Raw genomic sequence first — 22,251 nt, 5'->3', positions numbered from 1 at the left:
AGATCACACCACACATCCTACCACACAGGCGTATGCACGCAAGGCTAGGTCACAGAAGTAGGGTACAGGCCCGACGTGACTGCACACCTTTACAGGAGCAGTGGGCTTGTTTTTAACATAACAAGGAAGCACAGCCAAAAGGCTTATGTTTACCGACTTCTGCATAACTTTAGCAACTTCAGTGACGTTAGTCCAACACCCAAAATACACATAGGTGGGCATATAGCTAAAAGCTTAACTGTGTGGACCAGGCTGTATAGGTATAGTCCTGTTTATAAATCTGACAGCAGACAACCATGGAATCTCTGAGGCTTCCAAGACGCTGGGGACAGATTCTGATTCCATTGGTCATTCTGACGGCAACATGAATTTCTGGTGAGTTAAATCAAAATTAGAAATGTTTAAGACAGGAGAAACAAATGGTATCAGTTGTATACGGTGTATTTTTCTGGCTTTTTTTTTGACTTTTTTTTCTTCAGTTTCTGCCCTGAACTGAGCAATTCATGCACTTCTACATTGACAGCTACAAATATGTTGTCTCGCCCTAGACACATGAACAACTAGTCAGCCGTGTAAGTTTAGTTATGAAGGACCAGGCAAACCAGCCGACTAGGCGGAGGTTGGAATCGAACAAAGCTTCCTCATTATGGCAAGTTGTCTTTAAGAAGAACCCGTTTGATACCTTCGTGAACGTGACTATCCCAGCCCGTACACTTTAGCTGTGAAAATGTAGTTTACATTAAATCAATAATTCATTAAGTTACCTGCTCTATTCAAGTTTCATAACAATCAAGTTTGCACGTGGGAAGGGCTGCAGGAACCTGCGGATGGTCTTGAATTTCACCTGAGCTATGGTCAGTTTCTTTCCAACATAATATTAACCTCGTCTTATAAGTGAAATATGCTTGAGTACAGAGTAACACACCAATCAAATAAATAAATAAGTATTTAATAATTTAAATACATGTCATGATTCCATGGAACACACCTGTGTCAAAAAGTATATCGGATCGTTGGGATTTATACAAAAGGCTAACTAAGTAAATAATAAATGCAAGTTAATTATGTTTTATGTATGATAAACGCTACGACAGGCACAAGGCTTGTCTCAAGTGAACATTATTCTGAAGTCATGATTAGTTTAAGGCTTGTCGAATGTGCAGTTTTCTCTAAAGTCGAGATTTGTTTGAGGCTGGTCTGAAGTGAACGTTTGTTTGAAGTCGTGGTGTTTTTTTTAGGCTGGTCCGCGGTTTAAGTTTTCCCTGATGTCGTGGTTTGTTTGAGACTGGTCTAAAGTTTAAGATTTGTCTGAAGTTAAGATTTGTCCCACCTCAAGATATGTAACGTCATGGGCTGTTTAACACTTGTCTGAGGTTTACGACTTGTCTGAAGTCAGGGTTTGTGTAAGGATGGTGTGCGGTTTATAGTTGTCTGAAGCCGTGGTTTGTTTGAGGCTGGTCTGCGGTTTAAAGTTTGTCTAAATTTAAAATTTGTCCCACCTTAAGTTATGTAACATTAAAGTTTGTTTGGGGTTAAGGTTTGCTACAGGTCTAAGGTTTATCTGCGGCCTAAGGCTTGCTTTAGGTTTAAGGTTTTTCAGAAGTCCATTTTTGCTTCAGGTTATGGCCATTTTATGTTTGTTAAGTTTGTGTGAAGATAAAGTTTGTCTAAAGTCTGTTTACCCCAACTACGGTTTTAGTCCCTAGAACAAAACATAAATAGGTAAAATTTAGTGAAGTTGCTTACAATTTATCAGGTGTCATTGGCCATGGTTGCCGTTGTTATTTGCTGTATAATAGCTCGGTATTTCCACCTGATGCATCCCTTAGTTCCCCTAAGTTAATGTTAGAATTACACTAGAGCTATAGTGTATCTATCTCAACTTATTTTATGACGCAGGATGCAAAATTCTTTATGAACGAGTATAAAGAGGTCAGTAATGCCGTTGTAGCACAGAGTAAATAAATTCACAAAGGCTCTCTAGCACGAGGCAAATATGTCAACAAAGACACAGCACTGTGAATTTTAGTGCCAACAGTACTGGCACTTTAACTTAAACTGAGTATGAATCTGTGTCAGTTCGTACAGAGCGCCATTGTGTTATTCTCAAAAGAACCCAAGTGCCCTTGGCAAGTTTCTCACAAACTTTTCCACGCGCCACGTACAAACTGACACGACATATTGATGGAAGACAAATACCCGTATAACGACTGTTCATTTTCACTATACATGGCCGGCCCTATGAACAGTGAGAGTGTGATTCTCTGTCCAAGGCTAGGGTTGAAGCCGTACCTCATGTGCCTCATAGTTAAAAGTTGTGCACTTCACCCAATACCCGGGTTGATAATTAAACGATGTGGTAGTAAATATTAAAAAAAAACAATCAAGTGGTTTTGAACATTGGGCGTCATTAAACGATCAACCACATTACGTATTATTTTCAACCATGCAAATAGCGCGGCTTAGCCGGCACAAAAGACTATTCATTGATGCTAATTGTGATGTAAGGTCTTTTTATTATCTGCTTGAAATGACATCAGGCAGTTTTTGAAAAAGAATCGGTAGTTGTTACATTACTGTAAGCACGTTTAAGTACGGGAAACAACCCACAACAGTTGACTCGCCGTTGGGAGTGAGTGAGTGCGTGCTTGGGGTTTAACGTCGTACTCAACAATTTTTCAGTCATATGACGACGAAGGAATCATTAGGGTGCATGTACGTGTAATGTGCCTCCTTGTTGCAGGACGGATTTCCACCGCTCTTTTATTTAGTGCTGCTTCACTGAGACGACTTACCGAAGGCAAGTAAGCCGCCCCGCCCGAGCCATTGTACTGATACGGGTCAACCAGTCGTTGCACTACCCCCTTCATGCTGAGCGCCTATCGAGGAAGTTACAACTTCCTCTTTTAAAGTCTTAGGTGTGACTCGATCAAGGATTGATCCTGGATCTACCGGTCCCGAAGCGGACGCCGTTGGGAATACCGCGTTATCACAAAATTAATACTAATTCTAAGCTCCATTACTTAACACCCAGCTAGCTGTCATTAAGTTAGTAGTCATCAATAATAACAATTTGTGTACACTTTTCTTCGTACAATAACTGTAAAAGAAGTGAAACAGAAAATCGTGTCGAATTTTATACGGAATATTTTATGCATGACTGCCCTACAGTGGCACATGTACGATATTTGCCTTGTTTGCTACCAGTGTTTAATGTTGTACATTTCATTTGCAATTAGAGTGCTGTTAATCTAGCAAACTGAACAGGCCTTCTGTGCCTGGAAAAGCGCTTTCCTGATGAGATGTATGAATGAGAAAGCAATATTCAAACCAAATCACAAAAACATATTTGATCATTCGATTATTTTAACAAAGCGCATGGAAAATTGTTTAATTCTTTTTATTGATTGGTGCATTCTTATACCAGCCGTCAACCATACAATTTACGTCATGGTAAATGGTCAATAACCACAAGACCACTTCCAGCATAACGCTCAACACAAACCACCACAGGATATAAACAGAATATAAAGGATCACATCGTGAGGGTTTCAGAAAAAGCAGTCAACAGTTTTCAGATGATAGACACCAGGGAATGTTTAAGGCGAATGAATTAAGTCCATATCTAAGTCATGTACAATGCCATCAGGACATTTTATCTTAAAGAGATTCATGGCTGAAGGGAATTGAAAGTGTCGAGATTAAACCACCGCCTTTGGACAGGTGCCTGACAAACCTCCTAGCTTAAGCCAGTTTATACCATGGAGTGCATTTGTACCCGTGGAGTAAACCATATATTCATGATCCTGTAGGCCACGTACATATAACCGTGTCACGCTAAGTGAATTCGTCGTGCATGTGCGATCATAGTAAAACAATAACAACTTATGAAACATATTATTCTCTTTTGTAAGCTATCATATAAAGATACACCAAGCGTCCTACTATAGAGGCGTAAATAGACGAAACTAGGTCACGGTTCGTAACAAACATAAAGTCCCACGTGATTATAACAGCACTGGGTTTGTCATTAACTAACAGGGAAGTACCATCACATAGCCGATTACCCATGCTATGTATATGCTTTGCTGCGTACGTGTGCATATAACTGGCAGCTTATACGCATTGTTCCGGCTGTATGTATGTAAATGTGGAGAACCAGACAGTTCACCATACGCACATTCTGACAACAATCATGGAGTCTCAGATGCTCAAAAGACGCTTCGGGCAGATTCTGATCCCATTATTCATTGTGACATCGATATATGTCCCAGGTAAGTTAAATCAAGTGCAAAGGTGCCAGAGTTAGGGTAGGAGAAACAGGTTTATTGAGTTGTATACGGTGTATTTTCCTCGTTATTTTCCATATTTCCCCCTTTAACTGAGCAGTCCAAGAACTTCCACAATGACGTTCGCAGTACATACATGTGTACGCTGCCACGCCCTACACGCAGAGAACAAGTCAGCGGTGTGAGTTTAGATATTGGGCTACCAGATAAACCAGCCGATCAGGCGGAGGATGGAATCGGACGTGAAACTCCAAGTCCGTACACTTAGGCTGTAAAAATATAGTTTATATAAAATATTGATTTTAAGTTACCAATTGGGTCTATTCTGGTTCTATCACAATCATGTTGTCAAAGGTGTGTCTGTAAGCATATGGTCCCCTCTATTAGGATCTAATACAAAATACTTAAAATATAGGAAGATTAAATGTGAGCTGGGCCGTTCGCATTTTCCCCCATGACGTATATCCTCATACCGAAGGGTCCTGCATATGGAGTGTACATATCTCGCCTTGTAGCATTTGTTAAATCCCGCGTGTTGTGCGATGATTTCAATCAACGTCACAAGTTATCATTCCAAAAAGTAGTGAGTCAAAGTTATCTCACAAACCGCCTTCACTCTAAGTCTCTTAAGTTTTATAATAGTTATAATTCTTTTTTAAGTAAATATGAACCAGAGTATCTGGCGCTCTGCTTCATGATAGTGTTTAATTCCGCTTAACTTGGGGCTAGATGCTGTAGGACTATCATGTAGAATTAAATCGCCACGTTGTATATATCAACAGACGTAAGTGAAGTTAGATTGCGGTCCGCATTTTGTGTTTAACTATTTAACGGGAACGAGTGATTATTTCTATAAATTATATATTATTGAATATATCTCTATTATTACTGCACCTACAGACATCATACTTGGTACATATATGACACTAAATGCGAACTATCATGTCATGCTAACGATTCACGATTCTAACACCAGGGGGCGCTTCTGTGAATAGCAGGCCACAGACCCCCATTAGGTCAGCCCTAAACATTCGGTGGCCAGTAAGCTTTGGTGCATACCTGATCCAGCGTGTGACAAAGAAGCCATTAAAATCTTGACATAGGTTGACCGTCAAAATCTATGCCGGCAGCTGGGAGGGTTGCCTAGCAACGCCAAGGGGACGTCACCCGAAGCCTCAAATACACCCTAAAATACACAGAATTACATTCTCTTCCGAAAAATGGAAGTTGTAATGGGGTCTGTGTCCTATCACACCATCCAACTTTTTCAATATCAATAATGTTTGCATCACGTAATTCCTACCCTCTGCCAACCTCACACACAAAGTTAGGGCTTGATACATGCAAACACTTTTGAGTAGGAAAAAATTTAACTTGGGGTAACCCGGAAATATGTGTGTTTGTCCGCTCTCAAGCACCAAGTTCAAAGCTCTGTAGTGCATATATCGTTCAAAATATCGGGAAACATAAAAACTCATTGGCAGTCACCATTCCTAACATTGATGCTCGTAATACGTATTTATATGTAAACCATGTTATATATATATATATATATATATATATATATATTAGGGCGGTGGTTTGTGCGCAGCGTATATGTACGTCCATACCCTTGGGGCTTTACGTCTTACTTTTCATTCACATGGCAATTAGGAGTCATTAAGTCATTAGGTGTGTGTACATATACTGTGTGTTCTTGTTGCCGGACGAGTCAATACGGCCAATGAAGTATCATGCCGTAGACACTAGATATGACACCCAGTCAAATCATAGTGAGGTCAGACCAACAAATCCTGTTTTCTTCCTCTAACCTCTCAGTGCTGGGCGGCTAGGGAGACAACAACAAGTACATTTTTATAGTCTTTAGTGTGACTCGATCCGGGTTTGATCTCAGATCTCCTGACTTCGACACAGACGCTCTAGCCATTAGGCCACCGAAACGGTCCACACATCGTTTAGTCCTATAGTTATAAAGACACCAAAAACATTCCCTACTGTCAATGTTTACGTGCAAATTTCATATCGTAATGACACATCTCTTAATTTCCGATGGCTCAATTGATAGATGTTGTCGAACACCTAAGTGTTTTACTTATAACCTACCAAAGTATTATCTGACATTCATCACCAATATTTCAAAATAAATGACTCAGTAGCTTCTGTTCAATTCGAGCACTAAGATTCCTTGTCCATCTAACGCTGGCTTCCTCTCCGGTTGCAAGTGGAAAGGCCTGACAGCAACCTGCGGATGGTCGTGTGTTTCCCCAGGGCGATTCCCGGTTTTCTTCCACCATAATGGTGGCCGCTGTCGTATATAACGTGAAATATTCTTAAATACGGCGATAAACCCCAGTCCTATAAATAAATATGTCCAACGTGGTGATTAAATTTAAGACGAAAATACACTGTATACAACTGAGAGTGTGATAACCAGTAAATGAAACATCTGACCCGTGAAATCTGACCTCTTGTCAGTTTACCTCAACTGGGGTTTATTCTTTTTATGTCAATAAACATATTTTCAGCTGCCCTATATTCAGCTGTCTGTAAAATCAGTCATATTCGCTACCAAAACTGCATTTCGTTTGTGACACATAACAAGACAAGCTGTACACATTGATATGTTGTACGTTAATACAACATGTAATATTAATTGCAGTTAAAATACTTTTTTCTAATTCTTGATGTTAAACCCCGCAAGCCTGTTTTTAACACCACGTACACAACGTACATTTATGCTGATCCAGGAATAGACATCATTGCTTTTTTCCCCCAAATTTCTTAATACCCAGCCCTAAGCCCAAACTGTCATAAGATCATCTTCTACTAGAGATTAAAGAAATCCAGAATTCATTCATCAAGGTTATGTTATACTAAAACGTGCGAACAAAGTCAAATATAGCAATGTCAGAAACATGATTTACAGTAAAGTTCGATGGTAGTTCAGGTAAGTGTTTAATTGTCGCCCTCCGTCAAAACATGTTGAACTGCGCCCAATATCCAGCAGGCCAGTTTTTTTTTTTTAAAAATTGTCGTCACCCGAGGCAATGAGTTCTTGCCGCCGACACCAAGTTTATGCAGTTTAACATTATATATTAGTGTTCTAAGTTAATTTTTTGTGCCAGAATATGGACGTCCACCATATCCATGTGCAGAACATGTTTATTACGCGTCACTGACTAACGGCAATATTGAATATAGGCAGAAAAATAGTTCTGCATAAGCCGCGGTGTTATGTGGGGTGTAATTTGCTGCTGTGTAAGCATTTTAATGAACAGTTATAATAATAACTTAAATAATGTACATTCACAGAGGCCGTATTTCACCGGTTACGTGTGATAATTTCCCTGTTATCACACTGTCCTTGGTCCTCTGGTTTTGCTCTCTATGCCATAGTCTACTCTATTGCAGCAGATGAGAAATAAGGTCAGTGAAGACACTGTCACTAGTGGAGAGAAAATATGTCAGCATATCTTGGCGTCAAATCAGACACACGTATACCCCTCACAGATTACGAGTTAAGAAAAGTTCCAAATCGGTAATAGAAAGACTTATTCCCCAAACAACTCAAAACATCAAGTTGTTGAAAAGTCTTTATGTTAATAGAGCTGGTAACACTTAGCGGAAGTTATGGACTCGTAGTGGGTATAATTTCCATTTGAATACAAATGTGTAATTTCTAGCTGAATACAACTATATACCTATGAAACAAATCGCCAACCAGAGTGTTATACCCCCTAACATGAAGACGTTTGATAGAGTATCCTTGACACACGTGAATGAGTAACTTGGGACGTAGAGTGAAATCAACGAACCTAACAGGTGCTAGAAGGCGAGACATGTGTACAATAAAGAAGACTACATGACATAGAGTAAAACCAGGGCAGTGACGACAGTAGTGATGACATTATGAGTTGCCTACTGGTCACAGGTAACCAGTGAAATACCGACTCTCGTCAGTTTACCTCATTTAGTGTTTTATCATTTTAACTCATTTAGTGTTTTATTCTAACTACTCATGTATGACTGTAAAGATGTCCATAGACACATTGTATATTAAAGACACGGTGTTATAGGGTAAAGATATCAACAAAGACACTGTATCGTGTGGTAAAGAGATCAAGAAACACACTTGTATCAAAGAGTAAAGATATCAACTGAAACATTGTATCATAGGATAAAAACATCAATAAAGACACTGTATCATAGGGTTAACATATCAACAGTAAAGCTACAGTATCCGAGAGAACAAATGTCAATATTTATCTAACTGATTTAAGTTTAACGCCGAGCTTCAGAATACACTATACAAAGGTTAATGCTACCTAAGGAAGGTATGCACTAAGGCATATATGTCAACGTCGATTTACCTGAAATAGCAGAGTTAGAGAAATTGTCAATAGATTTATATTTCATCTTACCTTATCCAGTGATGCAATATCAAAGATTTAAAGAAATGTTTGAAAAAATTCAAACTCGTTGGTCTGGAATTCTTCTTCCTGTGATTGTCTTATCTGTAGCTAAACCTCTGCATGAACACGATCAAATGATACTTTTTGGAGAACGTTATTCTATTATATGAACTTACTGAGGAAGCCGGATATCGCCATCGTTACTAGATCGCGGCATTGTGGATATTGGCGATTGATGATTCCGATATTACTACATGTCTGTTACAGTCAGGTCAATTAGAAAAAAATAACTGCATGCCTGTTACAATCACCACAGAGAAGTAGCCAATAATTTCCAATGATGCAAGCCAAAACAAATTGAATAAATTCCATCCACTTAAAATTTCCATTGCAAATATATCAATCTCAAATGCGAGCAGATCCCAACTATTCACAAAACCACTATATTGAAGGATTTAATTGATTGGTGTTTTACGCCCTAATTGTAATGGGAAGTAACTGGGCGAATATAATGAAGTAATATATACGCATACCTGTACAACCCCTAGCCTCAGGTTAAATGGAATTAGAATAAACTATGGCTTAGATCACCAGATATCCTAACCAATGAATATAATTTGCCAATAACAAAGTTACACTCACGGTAGATCTTGAGACGAATCTATTCTCAAAACGACCTTTAATAGAAACCACAAGAAATAAGGTATATGAAGCAGGAAATATGGACGGAATCAAGAGAAGGATTCAAGAGTTTCCAGTGATGTTTGAAAGACACAAAAATGTTATTAGGCGAATGAATGAAATCGATATTTAAATCGAGTGCCATGTTAATATATCAGTTAAAGTGATTTAACGCGATAAATATACAGTCTTCTAGCTCCAGGTTAAGCTGAATTAGACACAATCATAAGAAATTATAAGGGGGGTTACGTTAGTGCTATTTATGCATTTTAATGAACAGTAAGGATAAAACCTAGAATGACGTTAATTGACAACAGGCTGTATTTCACCGGTTTCCTGTGAGCATTTACTACCTATCGTCTTGTCGCTACTCTGGTATTTTCTCTATGCTGTACGCCTTAATTATTTTATATTTGCTATGTTTGGATCGGCTAAAGCTAGCAAATCATCAATATGGCGATTATCGAATGAGAAAGATCGGGCCTGGTGAGGATTACGCTGTAATGGATTCAGCATACAGTTGTATTCATACGAGAACATGTATAGGTCAGCCAATATGGGGAACAATTTGTCCCCGTTTGATATATCGTCTCCCCAAATTTTACATGCATGTTACTGATAAGAAATTCTAGCAACTCGATGATGTGAGCAACAAACCATTCACTGAATGATAACCTTTGTATGTAGTAAAGCCGAAGACGGCTTTGTTTCCTTCGACGTTAATGCAGCAGTGTCCAGTTTTATACAATTAGTAATTTGAGAGAGTAAAGAAATCCCAAAAGAAAACGCCATTATACGGTACATTTATTTGTGTCTGGTTCTTCAGTGTGACGTTTGAGCTTTTTAAGAAGGCGTTTTCTTAACGGACTAGTTTATGAATAAATAATTTGTGACGTAAATTGACGTTGTTGATATCATTTTGCGCAGTGTTTTATAAAATGTTACAGCTCAAGACATGTATGCCAGTTACAGGATTCTTAAGCATGTTACCATCCAAACATTGATAATTTACAATTTCATATTTAACATGGTGCCATTCGGAATGTAAATTGACAAAAGGCCATATTTCACCAGTTACATGTGATCATATTACTCATCACCGCAATGCTGGCCACTTCGTATAAGCGAAATATTCTCGAGTAAAACTTAAAGCTGCAATCAAATAAATCAATGAATTTGTAAAGCTATTCTTCAACGGACGGGAGTTCTTGTTCTACTTAGTCAGATGATTGTTAGGCTACAGTTTCGCGCAGATTACAAACTTTACAAAGTGGTTCTACCTATCGATTTACAGGCCATTGAAAACACTTGGCTTCAAATCCCTACAATTATTTTTTGACTTTATCCCAGAAAATCACAAACAGAGACAAAGTAGAAAGGCTAAATCCGAATCACAGTACAGAAACACGCTGGCTATAAAGTGCACAATAGAGAGTAAATCCAGAGCAGCGACGAGTGTGATGGTTGGCAAATGGTGACACGTGATCGGTGAAACACGGTCTCTCGTCAATTTACCTCAGCTATTTTTATTCGAACTGTTCATGTAAATGCATAATTAGTCGCAAACCACACGCTCACGTGTTGGAAAGTGTTTTTCATCTCTGTTCAGTGATAATAACGAAGTAGTAATTATATTATTGATTTATTTACTTATTTGACTTAATGATTCTTTTCGCTTGTGTGATATGTCGCTTTGATATGACTTAGTTGCTCCTCTTCTCCATATCATAGGTATGGAAGCTATGGATTGCGGCGGGGGAATATGTGGACATGGGACATCGTGTGGGCAGAGAGGCTGTCGTTGTGATAAAGGGTATGCTGGTTTAAGACGTGTGCCTGGAAGTACTGTGCTATTTTGTTCCAGTAAGTTATTAGCATAAACAGGTATGAGTATACTTAATTAAAATTGGATTTAATGCTGTCTGTGTGCTCAATGGTTTTAAGATTTTGCTTTAAGAATAATTATATGTGTGTGCATTATTTGCATGGAAGAACTGTTGTGTAAAAAGCTGCCTGTAAGGAAGAAAACTCACGTACTTTGAATTTGTAGTTCTTGTTAAGCCTATGTCTAAGGAAGCCAATCCCATAGAAAGCTTTATTACTTTTACAGTTCTGCTTGCTACAATTTAAAAACACAAAGTTCAAGAATTTGTCTTTAATACTCTTAAAGACATGTAAATTGTCATGCCATTTTAATCCAAAGGTAATTTAGTTGTACCTGTGTTTTCAAGTGCAGCTCATGCTGTCTTCCGGTTCGGTGGTACATGAGGTCTGCCAACAACCTCCGGATTTTCGTGGGTGTATCTCAGGATATACTCTGTTTCCTCAGTCAAAAACGCTAACCCCTGTCGTCAAATAAATAAAGCCTACCTGTATTTAAAATTTGTTTCCAGTCTATTATTTAGTATTGTGAATAATAGATTAATGTAATGTGAAAAAACAATTTAATAACCCAGATAGTATTTGTTACCATGGCAAGTATTTCCACCCTTAAGCAAGTCAAGTTCTCGCCTGTAGACTATTTTGTTCCTTCACAGTGTGACCATCGGAAGAAATTTTGCAAGTGGCGTCAGCCATGCATAATGGGCACTGTCATTTGGCGTGTTATCTCTCTGGCCAAGTATATCTCAAAGTCTGGTTATTATCTCAAACTCTTACCTTTGTCGTAGTTTCAATAGCACTGTTCTCCCGGGCTCTGTCCGTTTTCCTCACACAAAAATGTTGGCCGCTGTTGTATAAGTGAAATATTCTTGAGCAAGATGTGAAACAGCAATTACATAAATAAATAAATAAATAAATCAAAAGCAAGGAAATAACTGGGCTTGTCATGTGATACATTCTGACATCAGACATGAGCTGACACGCGAGCAATAGACACTTTACCTTGTTCTAAGGGTAGTAAAAGCATTCCATTGGGAGGAGAAAGCTATTTTAATACCCTTGTCTTTACACAGAGAGTTGTTGGTTTGAATCTCAAAAGTGTCCTGACAAAACAACGTGTGAATGGGTACTCCTGTACACGAGGGCTTCACGGGTATCGAAACGCCTGTGCGAATGTTCATCTAAAGAAAGATCGTCATCTACAGGAGAATGTGTGGGTGAGTGTTGCCTCAATATGGAAGCGATTAAACGATAACTGAATGCATTATAGGCTTAAAGCGTTCATAATCAGCATACTTGTTGATAATGCTACACTATTTCCACAGAGCTCTAAGTTAAAATTTCGTCCCCATAATAATACATATTATTGCACGTATAATCTCGTTATTTCCTCTTCCCTTCATTGGATATGAACACATCACGGGCGGTTCACCAATTCGAGATGTTGCACTCCCGGGAGGTTCAGTACCAAACACGCGTCTGATCGTACGAAAGATTTAGAAATGGTACTTCAAGCTGTCTCGTTTGGCGCTCCGGAAAAAAAACAAAAAAATGGATGAACCGGTGTCAGTATAACGTGACTGCGTGGGGTGTCATGTCTGGTGTCTTCGGCATGACACTTCTCTGGCGGCAACTGTTGCCCTGCCTCTAGAAGACACAGTATATATGGACACCTAATGACTCCTTGCCGTCATATCACTGAAAAAACATACATACATACATTCACAAAATACATACATACATTCCCAAATACACACATACACACACATACATATTTTTTTATTTATTTCATCGGTGTTTTCGGCCGTACTCAAAAATATTTCACTTATACAACGGCGACCAGCATTATGGTGGGTGGAAACCGGGCACAGCCCGGGGGAAACCCACGACCATCCGCAGGTTGCTGAAGACCTTCCCACGTACGGCCGGACAGGAAGGCAGCATGGGCTGGACTCGAATTCACATCGACCGCATTGGTGAGACACTCCTGGGTCATTACGCTGCGCTACACGCATACATACATACATACATACATACACCCATGCATACATACATACATGCAATCAGTTTTTCGCGTCGTATGCTTCAGTCAGCTTGGTATCTCACATCTGTATGGCGCTTAAACCAGAGGGCAAAATTACACGTTGTCATGCCACAAAGTGGACCATCATGATATGGTGCACTCTAAGGTTGAAGTGACGGAAACGGTATAGTACAGTCTCACGATCTTATCAGCTTTAGAAAAGGGTTTGCTTGTTGTTGAAAAAGACGTGTCCCGGGAAATTGTGTTCATTTTGGATACGCTAAAGGCCCCGGTCCCTGACTCGAAGAGGTTATAGAGCATTTTCAACTGGATATTAAGGCGTTCTAAGTCAACGTCGGATCCATACGGCTCTACTCCATACTGTGAAATACTTGGAAGTTCTCCACTTGCCGCCCACAGAAGACTTTCCAAGCCACGGAGTACGTGTCTTCTCTTCTGATGAAACCTTCTCTCCAAATCAGACACAGGGGCATCCAGTACTTGGAAGAATTGTTTGTGGAAGTAATCTTCTGCAGTGGAGAAGGAGTGAGGCGCCAAACCATCGTCGATTCTTCTTAGTGAGACCTTCTTCCTAGGAAGTGTTGGGCTGTCTGTGAAACGCTCGATTTAGGTACAACTTGGTGGTAAAACTTCCCTAAGTCTTTGTTACGGTGTTGCTTGCTAAATGGCTCTAACAAGGCGGCAGCTTTGAAGGCGCTTTCGACGGAAGTGTCTTTACCTTGTATTTTGATGGATAACTGTTCGACTCTAAAGAAAACATGGTAAGCCATCTTCAATCTAAAACATGTGCTGAACTTCTCCATTAGGCACGTCTCCCATATTCATCATGTCTGACTGACTTCATAGTGTACAATAAGGCTTGTTAATTGGAGATGATGTCCCTCTGATAGTCAACTCTGTTCAACAAAGTCGTCTGAGGAATCGTTTCCGCCTCGAATTTCCGGAAAGAAACAATTTAATATATGCCTGCGTTTGGTAGATGGAAAGTACGAGGTGCAGGAAGAGTACCTAGGATTTTTCGAGCTGTCAGATATATACAGCAACACAATTACAAACAGCCTGAAAGATTGCCTTGTACGGTGTGACACAGATCTGCCCGGGACAAGTCTATGATGGAGCTGCAAATGTTTTTCGAAGTATTCTGGCTGTTTTGTCCGTATATTAACGTATGTTCTCTTCTGAATGTGTTTCGCTCTTGACTGAAAAAGCTTTTTGCTTCCGCAGCCAAAACGAGAGCGTGGCTCCACGTTCTTTCATTATTTATTTATTTATTTGATTGGTGTTTTACGCCGTACTCAAGAATATTTCACTTATACGACGGCGAATATCAAGCAAAAGTACTAAAACGATCAAAAGTACGAAAAAGGGATATTTGATAAATGAATGCTTAAACATTAATAAGTGAACAAACAGCCAAGAATATGTAAGGGGAGATAACTCAAATCAAATACAAGACAGGTTGTGGAGTTTAATAGCGGCACACTGATGAACATCCTGCACTTACAGAACCAAAGTATAAGACATGTAGCTCAGTGCATGGTTGTCTCAGATACAAATATCACGCATTGTTTACATTTCACACTACTATTCTCTGATTTCCCTTGGTACATATACTTTGCTTTTTTTTATTACTGTAAATTACAAACCACAACAACATTTCAATATTTTCATTTACTAAGCAATTTCCTACAACAAACAAGCTAATTCGAACTGAGGAAACTCATTTTTATGCTAAGACTGAAGAAAACTGACCACAGTTAACTACACTATGCACCCAGGCATCATATTTCTGATCGTCCAATACTCACAAATCAGAATTAAGGCAACACTCGCCCTAAATCAGCTATGACCTATTTATACATCACAGTTTCTGTTACAGTCTCTGTCAGTCTGCCTCATGATTGTGTCTAATGCTGCTTAACCCGAGGCTTGGGGCTGTATATCCATGCCATTGAATTGTATGGCCACGTTGGATATGTTGACAGCTGCAATCAAAGCCCAACTGAGATATATATTAAGAACCTCCCATCTTTGCCATCTAAAAGAGCCGACATCCAGCTCCAGGCATCACGCTTCTAACTCAACTACGAGTTTGTCGCACACAACGCCATACGTCAAGTCTTCTCAGATGCAGGAGTGACCGGGTGTTATTTTCACTACACCAATGTATTTGGAGACAGGTCCAGAAGCTAGCTCTCCAAACATTATACCAAACCGACCCAGAACTCTTTCAAGTTTGTACGAAATCTGCGTACTTCCAGTACTTACCCTGCACCAAATGGAGAGTATACGGAATGAAGCAACCACTTTATCGGCTGAGGTTGGCGGACTACGTGACCCAGACCTGTATGGAGGGGAGATTTCCCCGACTAGTATGGAATCATCGTGACAACGGAAGACCCAGGAGTACCCACCACTTGGAAGGATGGCACAGAAAGGTAAACGCGAAAGCGCTTACGGACATCAACATCTTCAAGAATAAAGAGGCAACCAATAAAAAAAAAGATGGCACAGCTTGAAGGAAGATGCCCATCAGCACTAAAGAAGCGGTGATACAGAAACATTGACGACGGACTTCGTAAACTGAAATGTCAGCTGGCTAACCCTCAAAAAGACTCCAATTGAAGCATGTTCGTACCTAATTAAATTGTAAAATTATATATATTTATATATATATATATATATATTCGATGCCAAAATCACATCTGTTAAACTTTTTCCTTTAGACGGGAGTGTTCTAGCTGGACCAATATGTATGAAATTGCTTTTGATGTGAATGATCCCGGGGTCGTAATGGGCTTGACTCATGTAGCTTAATCCTAACTGATTCTGACCGCTATTCGCCTATCTGAAAACAGGTAGGCAAAATGCGAAGTTGGCGAGTATGGAAGACTCAGAACAGCTAGGGTACAAGAACATTTATACACTCATTGTCTTACATCATTTGCGTGTATAACAGGTTTAACTCCCCCGAAATGAGACACGAGACAGGTTGTACAGTATCAACTTCTTGACGGCGGCACACTGACGTACATCCTGCACACAGCCTCCTCAATTGTGCGGTGGCAGTTATTCCCCTTAAATCTTAAACAACTGTCATAATACTATACACACCTTCCTACAAATACAGCCTCACGCGTTAAACATTTTTTTGTGTATACCTTCGGAGTTATGAATGGATGTGATGGCCGATAGCTTGGGCAAGACGTTTGTGGAGAATACAAGCCTCATTAAAGGTTAGTTACTGGTCCTAATTATAAAAATTATAACCTGTGTGCAGATGTCGTTGTAGAAAAACAGCTGGCGAGAACACATACGGTTGTTTTTGTTGAATCCTTTCAAAATCCTTTCTTCTTGTGCTGTAAATCCCCGCCTACCTGAGGGTCAAATCTTCTAGATACTTGAAAAAAAAAATAACTGAACAGATATTGAATGACGTGTTTTTACAATCATATGTAGAAGAGCAAACCATTTCCTGAAGAAATTTGACATGCTTGTTGTCACTCTTTTAGCATTTTTTAATACTCAACTAAATGGCGAAGCTCTGGTAGCTCTTAAGGCTGAACTTTTATAATGTAATTCTGAGGAGACTATCGAGTGTTGACGGAAAAAATGCATAAAACCGGTCTCGTTATATAGTGATTTTAAGTGCTACATTACTTAATTTAATGTAAACTTTTCATTATTTTTTTACACTCAAGTTGACAATAGATACATGGGCAGGTACTTATGAACGAGTAATAAATTTGGGCACAAAACCCTTAAATTTTCATGCCTTCTTTTTTATAAAGCAGTTGACAACAACAGTATGTGGGAAAACTTACGTCACATTTTCAAAGACCATTAAATTGCAGACTCGTGAATAACTAGCTGTTCATCTACGTTATGGGTACAGCGACAAAACTGCTGTAAAAAGGGCAGCCATCTGATGAATGAGGGCTCGTCAAAATATTGATCATGTCGACAAAACATCAGCTCGTATAACGCACGTTACACGCTAGTATAACTTATATTAATCGTGTAAGTTCCCAGTAAAACTGTTATCCAATAATTACCGCACTTAACTTATAACATCTATGAAATGTGTTTTAACCCTCAGGAATAAATTTTATTTTGTTTCCTTTGTATTTACTTCTCTTTTGGTTAAATTTGATCTCAAGTTTCTGTCAATTCTCACAGATTTTACAGCTGACGGATGTATAGAGCGTTGTGGATACAGGGCGACATGTGTACAAGGTGTCTGTGGTTGTATTGAAGACTCAGATATCCCGATGTCTTTGCGAGATGGGTCGCTTCAGTTTTGTCTACGTGAGTGAAGGTCATACACAAATTTAACAGTGTGTTTATAATATAGTAACGCTGCTTCTCCTAGAAAAGCAAATGTGTACGTTTTTGTACCCTCTTGTACACACCCACACCCGATTGTGCCTATGAAAACCTGCCACCGTTATTGTTTTTCTGCGTAAATTAACAGTAAATCCTAGTTTACATAATGGATACCTTTCGCCTAGAATACAAAGTATAAGATACACAACAACGATACTGCAAATGTCTTTACATTCTTTAAAAAAGAACAAAAGACGTATCGTTATGGGCGTATAGATGCAATCAAAATGTACGAGAGTTGTCGCGGAATTTAGTAGACTGTACAACAGAAATACTTGTGAAATCATCATACTTTTCTGTCGCGGTCAACACAACTTTGTGCAACGGGGTCCTGTTCGTGCAAAAATGTACTGAACATTTTTTGTTGTAAAACAGAAACATGTGATACTGGAAGGGGATTGTGTCCTGTCAACACCACATGTGAAAAGACCGGTGTAGGACATGTGTGTCTTTGCTCAGCTGGAGCACAAAGGTCTGCTAAAGGACAGTGTGTAGGTGAGTAATACTTTACATCAGTCATAAGCTTTGATTCTCAGGGTACCTCGCTGGCTCTCCCACTAAGGCCACTGGTTCGAATCAGGTTTACACTTTTAGCTGCCGCGGTTTTATTTCTGGATGTTTGTTAGATATTTGTAAAAAGGCCATGCAATAAATTGGTTATGGTTTATTTATTTATTTGATTGGTGTTTTACGCCTTACTCAAGAATATTTCACTTATACGACGGCGGCCAGCATTATGGTGGGCGGAAACCGGGCAGAGCCCGGGGGAAACCCATGACCATCCGCAGGTTGCTGAAAGACCTTCCCACTTACGGCTGGAGAGGAAGCCAGCATGAGCTGGACTTGAACTCACAGCGACCGCATTGGTGAGAGGCTTCTGGGTCATTACGCTGCGCTATCGCGCTAACCGACTGAGCCACGGAGGCCCCAAAAATTGATTATGAAGATTGCAGTTTAAAGTTCTAGTCGGGTGATTGTATATATCAATTTGCCGTGTAAAAATATTTCTAAAATTGACATGTAGTTGTTCCGGATGATGAATTGATTTATGGGCATGGACGACACTAGCAACTTGATTTAACCTGAAATTCTAAAAAATTTGTAGTTCCATGAATAAGAGATCAGTATGTTTTAAACTTCTGGATAGAGTAATCGCCCATATTTTGATCCATATTATTACAAGGAAAATTCATTTTTGATTCATGATGTTATACTCCATAAGCTTAGTTTTAACACTCATTGCTTCGGCTTACGTCATAATTATTCAAAAGCAAGTGACATGGTGGAAAATAGGCGTGGAGCGTAATTTGTTGTACAATAGCTGCACCAACGCGCGATTAGAACAACCCCCACTCCACAAAGTAACACAGCCTACATCACTGTCTTTGCAAGTGCGCTATATGGCTAAAATGTTCATAACATCCATTTGTGAATCCACACCGCCACGAGGTCATTGGGTTCTTACCATCGAAACCTTAAAATATAGGATTCCATAGGATAGAATGTCATGGAATAATAGAGTATTAAGAATGCTTTTTATTATCACTGTGTTTAATATGGTGAATGTCCGATATGGCTAGATACTCTGCTACATATGTGATTTGTACGACCCCAGTGAAGTTTACCGTTCAAAAAAATACCAAGGCAGATGATGACATTCACTACTTTAAAATGGTTTCCCCATAATCATGTTGAAAATACCGGATGGAAACCCTTTCGAGACGGTTTTACAATAACTACTTTTGTTTTCCCAACATTAAATGAGAGCTTAATTGCATATAACCAATCTTGAACTTTTATTTAACTTCATGTGTCATAGTATTTATGGTTTCGTTAATACTTCCTGGCGAATAAGCTGATATTATTTACAAAGAGTACAAAGTCCAATCGGGCAGAAGAAGAAATTTTTAACATTGAAATAACGGCGTGAAACGTGAATCAAACAAATCTTTGATATAAAGTAGAAAGCGTATAAGACCTAGAATAGGCCTACAATCCATGACACGTTGGGATGTTACAGAAAAGCAGTAATTATAAAGGACATATTGGCTTCGATTAGAAAGGTAGTTTTGAAACCAGTGCTTTGTTGACCCCATGTGAAGAGTATATTGGTGGCATGTCATAGATGTGCAAAGTTCTTGTAGTTAACTATATCTCGCTCATGCTTGAAACGTCCTAACCAGATATCGACGAATGTAACAAAAAGCCAGAGCTATGTGGCAACAACGCCGTTTGTGTAAACACGGAAGGCAACCACAGGTGCGCGTGTGCAGAGGGATACAGGCAGAGAGAGGGTAAAGAGGTGGGGTGCAATCTGGGTAACCAAATGTAATCAGATGCAGTACAAAGGGTAGATAAAGGCGCTTATTCCGTAGATCTGTCCACACCCATGATACAATGATGACGTTTGTCCCTAACCCGTCATCCATTTAATCATCTAATGTGTCAAATAAATTAATTGATGATTATTTTGAAATCTACATATTCTTTTCTGTTTTGTGGAGAGATAAAGGTGCAGATTTCATAGTTGATAGGTATGCTTGCAACAAACGAAAAATGAACACCATATAAGATACAGGTTACATGTATAAGTGTAGTTGTTTTGTAAGCTTATGTTTTACGTGTGCCATACAGATATTGATGAGTGTACGGAAAATCCAACCACATGTGGTAACAACTCCGTTTGTACAAACACGATGGGCAAGTACACATGCGCGTGTGCGGAGGGATACAGGCAAAGAAAGAATGAAGAGGTGGGATGCAGTCTGGGTAAGCAAGTATCAGGTATCAACGGACGAAAGGGCAGATTCAGGCGGTTGTCCGTAGATCTTTTGATATTCACAGTACAATGTGGTGTTAGACGCTAATCCGTTATCCTTTTAATGATCCAACGTGTCGCCATGTTTATAGCATGTTTTTACATGTACATGAACAAGGATTGTAATTTAGACGTCCAATACTAAGAGAAAAACAAGAGCAGCAACGGCAATGGAATAGTTGGTAAATGGTCACACGTAGGCGGTGAAATGCGGTCTCTTGTCAGTTTACCTCAGAAACCACATGACATCAGCCCCGCCTCTAGGTAGTTCGGTCTGACGAAGTGCGGTATTTCTGTTCGCACTGTGTCTGATTCCTTCCATGCATAAATCTGTTGCATGTTTTTATCGGCTATTGAAGTAATTCTCAGTTCCCTTATAAAATATGTAACATTATAGTAGGTTGTGGATTAAACACTACTGTGCTAAACAGTCATCAAGAAGCTCATAAACTGAGTTGTTGATGTTTACTACGTTTCAGTTGTTACTGCCGCAGCTGCATCTACAGCCGCAGCTGCATCTACACCCGCAGCTGCATCTACAGCCGCGGATTCCTCAACGTTGACGATCGGTCTGGCAGTAGGTATAGGCGGAGTGGGTCTTCTGGCTGTGGTCGCCCTAGCTGTTGTTGTCGTCAGGTGAGGAAAGGGGTGTGCGCAAAGTTTTGTAAAAAAAATTACTGATCTGGGATGTTCATTATTCAAGCAATTGGCATAGAGATTTTTAATACGACGCCTGGACGTAAGAAATTGTTTATTTATGAATAAATATGATGAATGCCGAATATGTGCTAAATCCATTGTATTACAGGAGAAATATGAGCTCAAGGAACGCCACAACAAGCCATAACACAGACCACTCCTATCAAAATGTCATTGGTTTGGCAGTACCGGACAGGGCCAGGCGCAGTTATGGCACAGACTATGGAGCTGTTCCAGAACCGGGAGTGTCAGCGGCTAATCAGGGACCTGGATCTGCTGCTGACGTCTCTACCCGTAGTACTGTCCCTCCCTACGAGAACATCAGTGAAGAGAGCACGGCACGGCCAAGCAACGCTTCAAGTGGAATCTACACCTCTGCCAGAACGCCGGAGATCTCTGAAACTTTATACACAACTCTGACACAACCTGAAATGTCAGCGGTTGATCAGGGACCTGGATCTGCCTCTGACATCTCTACACGTGACAGTGTCGACCCCGTGCGAGGCCATAAGCGAGGAGACCCAAGCACGTACGAGCAAAGTTTGCGAAACTTCATACACAAATCTGACACAACATTTTAATTGACTGAAAACGATTGCTGTATTGTAACAGTTGCATACAGCTAGTGGAACGCAACCAAACTGGATTCCTTACGAAGCAGGATTAGGTCGGTAAGTTTGCCAACAACCTATGGATGGTGTAGGTTTCCCTCGGTCTTTCCGGTTTCCTCCCACCATAATACTGGCCGGTCCAACGCCCAATGACCAATGATGTTGCGTTCCATTCCCCGCTCGTTTGGGCGATTCCTATGATATTTTTGTGTTCCACAGACATGCCACACTCTATATAGGCCTACTGGCACTGTCGACGTAACCCAGGAAGATAGTAACTCCTAAAATGTCAAGGCAAAGGCTAACATTTAAGCTGGTAAAATACTGACTTCAACTACAGTATAAAAGGCGGACGGCCAACTTTCAGTGGGGTTCTTCGGAATAACAACTGACACTAAGGTTATCTCCCTTGTGGATTTAGGTAAATTGA

The 22,251-nt window shown here is 39.8% G+C and overlaps 1 protein-coding gene across 1 annotated transcript; it reads left to right on the top strand.

Annotated features, from left to right (window-relative positions):
- Positions 1–16,482: 16,482 nt before the first annotated feature.
- On the top strand, positions 16,483–21,791 carry LOC135462479 (uncharacterized). Its single transcript, XM_064739705.1, has 5 exons — positions 16,483–16,543; positions 17,487–17,615; positions 20,328–20,462; positions 20,991–21,147; positions 21,320–21,791. The coding sequence occupies exons 1-5, from the start codon at positions 16,483–16,485 to the stop codon at positions 21,789–21,791; spliced, it is 954 nt and encodes a 317-aa protein (XP_064595775.1).
- The last annotated feature ends 460 nt before the right edge of the window (positions 21,792–22,251 follow it).

This window comes from Liolophura sinensis, chromosome 2 (assembly GCF_032854445.1).
Source record: "Liolophura sinensis isolate JHLJ2023 chromosome 2, CUHK_Ljap_v2, whole genome shotgun sequence".
In the NCBI taxonomy this organism is placed as follows: Eukaryota; Metazoa; Mollusca; class Polyplacophora; order Chitonida; family Chitonidae; genus Liolophura; species Liolophura sinensis.
The sequence above is the reverse complement of the archived record's forward strand: the minus strand, read 5'-3'. Positions and strand labels throughout refer to the sequence as shown.